The 4039-nt window shown below is 35.1% G+C and overlaps 1 protein-coding gene across 1 annotated transcript in view; it reads left to right on the top strand.

Annotated features, from left to right (window-relative positions):
• The first annotated feature begins 346 nt into the window (after positions 1–346).
• rragd (ras-related GTP binding D) overlaps positions 347–4039 on the top strand; it is a 39704-nt gene continuing 36011 nt past the window's right edge. The window contains exon 1 of the mRNA XM_056476856.1: positions 347–713. Coding sequence (XP_056332831.1) covers positions 584–713 — 130 coding nt within the window. The 5' untranslated portion in view covers positions 347–583. The remainder of the gene's footprint in view (positions 714–4039) is intronic.

Raw genomic sequence — 4039 nt, 5'->3', positions numbered from 1 at the left:
GTGCCAGAAGTATAAAACAAAATTATTTTATATTTAAATATAAGTTAAATAAAAACATTTACTTGATTAATATGCATAACATAAGAACAGCAACATTTTATTATATAATAATAATTTTTTTGTTAATAAGTGATGGCCTCTTAATTTCGAACATAAATACGTATTATTTAGCCTAATAAAATAACGATATTGGAAATTATCAGCCTACATGTAGTAGATTATACATAAAAAAAGAACAGGTTAATAATAAGGTTACTAAATTAATATTCTAAACGTAACCCGTTAAAGACTACATCTCCCGAGATCCACAGAGTGCTAGGAGTCCATGCACAGCCTGTTTGTTTAGGGAAGGGAGGCGTCCCATATCAGCCGGTCTCCTGTCAGAAAGTTTGTCCCGCGCCGCGGCTCTACTTCCTGCGGGGCCGCTGATGAACAGCCGCGGTCAGCCGTGATTCCGCGCACAGGCGCCCGCTGTGACCGAAAGAGGGGGAGGAGGTGAAAGTTCACCATGGCTTGACCGTATCAGATGACAATGTGGAAAAGTTTGGCTGCCTCCTCAGATTAAATTTCTCAAACTCGGAGAATGACAAGCGCACGGAAACACAATGAAGTAGACGGAGAAAATGAAGCGCTGCCTTTCGATTATTACGACGACGATGACGACTTCGATGCGTTCACTGACGGGGACGGAGACTGCAACTGCGATGGAGGAGGTTGGAGTTTTAATATACCAGTCATAAATGACAATTTATGGAAATGTTATGTTTGTAAATAGGGAGCAAAGTATAGCTAATTATAGCCTCTGTCACAAAAAAGCCCATTCCCCTATAAAACACAGTTAATGTTACAGCAATGCTGGTAGTCTAATTTAACATTACTTAAAAGTGTCATAAGTTAATGTATACGTTAAACTAAAATATTAACGTTCTGTATGCATACACTATTTGACACCCACTTATTTTGGTTTTAATACCGTCAATAAGGTGTAAAACAAAAAACTTACTCAAGGTGTTGTGATGGAAACTTTGTTTGGTAAATATTTTTGATGATCGATTTATTAATAAACGATGGTAACCTGATATTAATCACTCTTGCCATAAATAAACGAGTTTAGAAATGTTAAGTTAAATGTTTTTATGATTCTTATATTGTTTATTATGGTTTTCCAAATAGCCTACCACTGATAAATTTAACAGAGAAAGCTGTGGAAAGGGAAAGTGTTTATAATGGATTTATTAATACTTGTCTTGTTACTATAGCAAAACTCCCTTATGGGGACTTTACATTACCATGATCATAAAGCAAGGTAGCTACTTGAAAATAGTTATAGTATTAAAAGTAGCAACATATTAGAGATTTAGAAATGAGTGCATATTTTCGCTCACATGGTTTTATTTAAAGACTATTATGTAATTGTAGATATGGATTTGCGGATTTTTAATCAGTATGACTATCTGGCCTTCAGTTTTTCTTTCACCCTTCTTGGAAAGCATTTGGATTTCACTTACAGATTTTCACTTACAGCTTATTCCATTGTTTTACATTTACTTTATATGCAAATGTTGATTATCCACTGCAATGTCAGGATTTTTCCTTATTAATTGTTTAGCAGTTTCACATGCACACTACACATTCATATCATGCAGTGTCCTGATTAGTTAGACACTTCAATAAACACCGCCGGATTCTTGAGGCTGTATTCTGAGACTAGAAGTGTCTCTCAGTCTCACCAAATGCGGTTGACATTCCTCAGCTGAGAGCCAGCAAGGTCACAGTCGTCAAATCAGCTGCAGCATGTGATATGAAGGAGAGGAATGCCAGTGTAGGCTGTGCCCACAACTTCACTCTCTCTACCAGCCATTGTGTGTCAGTTCACAAACTCTTGTCTCTGCAGCTCATTTAATAGTTTGTGGCAGAGTGTGTATGCCCTTTTTTAGATGGAGTTATTTGCACTAATACAAATCTTGTGTAGGCATGGTCTGGAGATAGATTCTAATGGGATGATAACCTTGGATAAAAATATCACTGTCAATTTCACGCTATCGTGATTACTGCTTATAATATGTAATTTTAAATCTCTGGGTAAAAAACAACCACTTTTTTCTCATTTAAATACAATATATTTTATTAAAAGAAACATTTCAACTATTTTGGAGCAGTAAACACGTCAGGCTAAATAATTTCAATAAATCATTGACTTTTGCCATCTTTATTAGTTTCGAAAACACCAATTTCTTTACAACTTGAAATCTTTCTTTTCTTTGGATATAAAGTAAAGCCACTGCACTGTTCAGGTCTATAGCATGCTTAGATGTTGGTTTATTAGGGTCCTTTTCTGCTGGAGATCTTTTCTGCTACTGTTTCACTAAAAACGAAATAAAATTGTCATTAAAAAACACATAAAAGGGGCTACACAGTGGCTCAGTGGTTAGCACTGTCGCCTCACAGCAAGAAGGTTGCTGGTTTGAGTCCCGGCAGGGCCAGTTGGTGTTTCTGTGTGGAGCTTGCATGTGCTTCCCTTGTTCGCGCGAGTTTTCTCCGCGTGCTCTGGTTTCCCCCACAGTCCAAAGACATGGTATAATGTAATTTGGGTAAGCAAAATTGACCGTAGTATATGAGTGTGTGTGTGAATGTGAGAGTATATGGGTGTTTCCCAGTACTGTATTGTGGCTGGAAGGGCGTCCGCTGCGTAAAACTTATGCTGGAATAGTTGGTGGTTCATTGCACTTTGACGACCCCTGATAAATAAGGGACTAAGCTGAAGGAAAAATGAATAAATGAAAACACATTAAAAACAACTTTACCACAGGAAGGGTATAACCAGCGTGATCCCACGAGGAAAGGAAGTATTTTAGGTTTTGTCAGTTTAGTGGCTAATTCAAGTTCAGTCGTACAAAAATGTATGATTTTAAAACGGAGGCGTGGCACCAAACCCCACTCCTAAACCAAACCGTCATTAGGATATAAGCAAATCATACTAAATTGTACGAATGAGATTGTACGAATTTTTACGAATTTGCCACTTAATCAAAAAGTTACGAATTGCCATGAGATAGCGTTGGTATAACTGAACATTTATTGCAGTTTTAAGACTTTGACTTTTCCAAACTGCGGTAAACTCTGAAGTCAGTTATCGTCCCATGCCTAATCATGTGTACAGTAGGCTATTTTGAAACTAAATAAACATGTTAGTTATCCTAAAACCTGGCTATAAGACTTTTAATGTCAAAATGTTAGGAGTCATACAGGTTACCTAAAACTATTCAGTAGCCTTAATTTCTGTTGTCCTTAACCCTTTTGGATTGCATCTCCTAGTGTTGCAAGTTAACACACTCAATGCATGTTTTTTCAACACATGCCATAATTTCTAAAATATAAGCCTCTACCAAATGGTAGATACAGTTGCAATCAGAATTATTAGCCCCCCTGTTAATTTTTTCCCCCAATTTTTGTTTAATGGAGAGAAGATTTTTGAACACATTTCTAAACATAATAGTTTTAATAACTCATTTCTAATAACTGATTTATTTTATCTTTGCCATTATGACAGTAAATAATATTTTACTAGACATTTTTCAAGACACTTCTATACAGCTTAAAGTGACATTTAAAGGCTTAACTAAGTAATTAGGTTAACTAGGCAGGTTAGGGTAATAAGGCAAATATTGTATAATGATGTTTTTTTCTGTAGACTATAGAAAAATATATATATAGCTTATAGGGGCTAATAATTTTGACCTTAAAATGACTTTTAAAAAATTAAAAACTGCTTTTATTCTAGCTGAAATAAAACAAATAAGACTTTCTCCAGAAGAAAAAAATATTATCAGACATACTGTGAAAATTTCTTTGCACTGTTAAACATAATTTGGAAAATATTTAAAAAAGAAAAAAAATTCAAGGGGGTTTAAATAATTCTGATTGAAACTGTAAGTCTGTTTATGGTTAAAGTACCGGAATTAATACATATGCTATGAAAAATCTGAAAATATGAAGTGTGCAACCAATTTATTTAAAAAACATTTTTTACAATGAAGCC

The sequence above is a fragment of the Danio aesculapii genome, chromosome 17 (genome assembly GCF_903798145.1).
Source record: "Danio aesculapii chromosome 17, fDanAes4.1, whole genome shotgun sequence".
Taxonomy (NCBI): domain Eukaryota; kingdom Metazoa; phylum Chordata; class Actinopteri; order Cypriniformes; family Danionidae; genus Danio; species Danio aesculapii.
The sequence above is the reverse complement of the archived record's forward strand: the minus strand, read 5'-3'. Positions and strand labels throughout refer to the sequence as shown.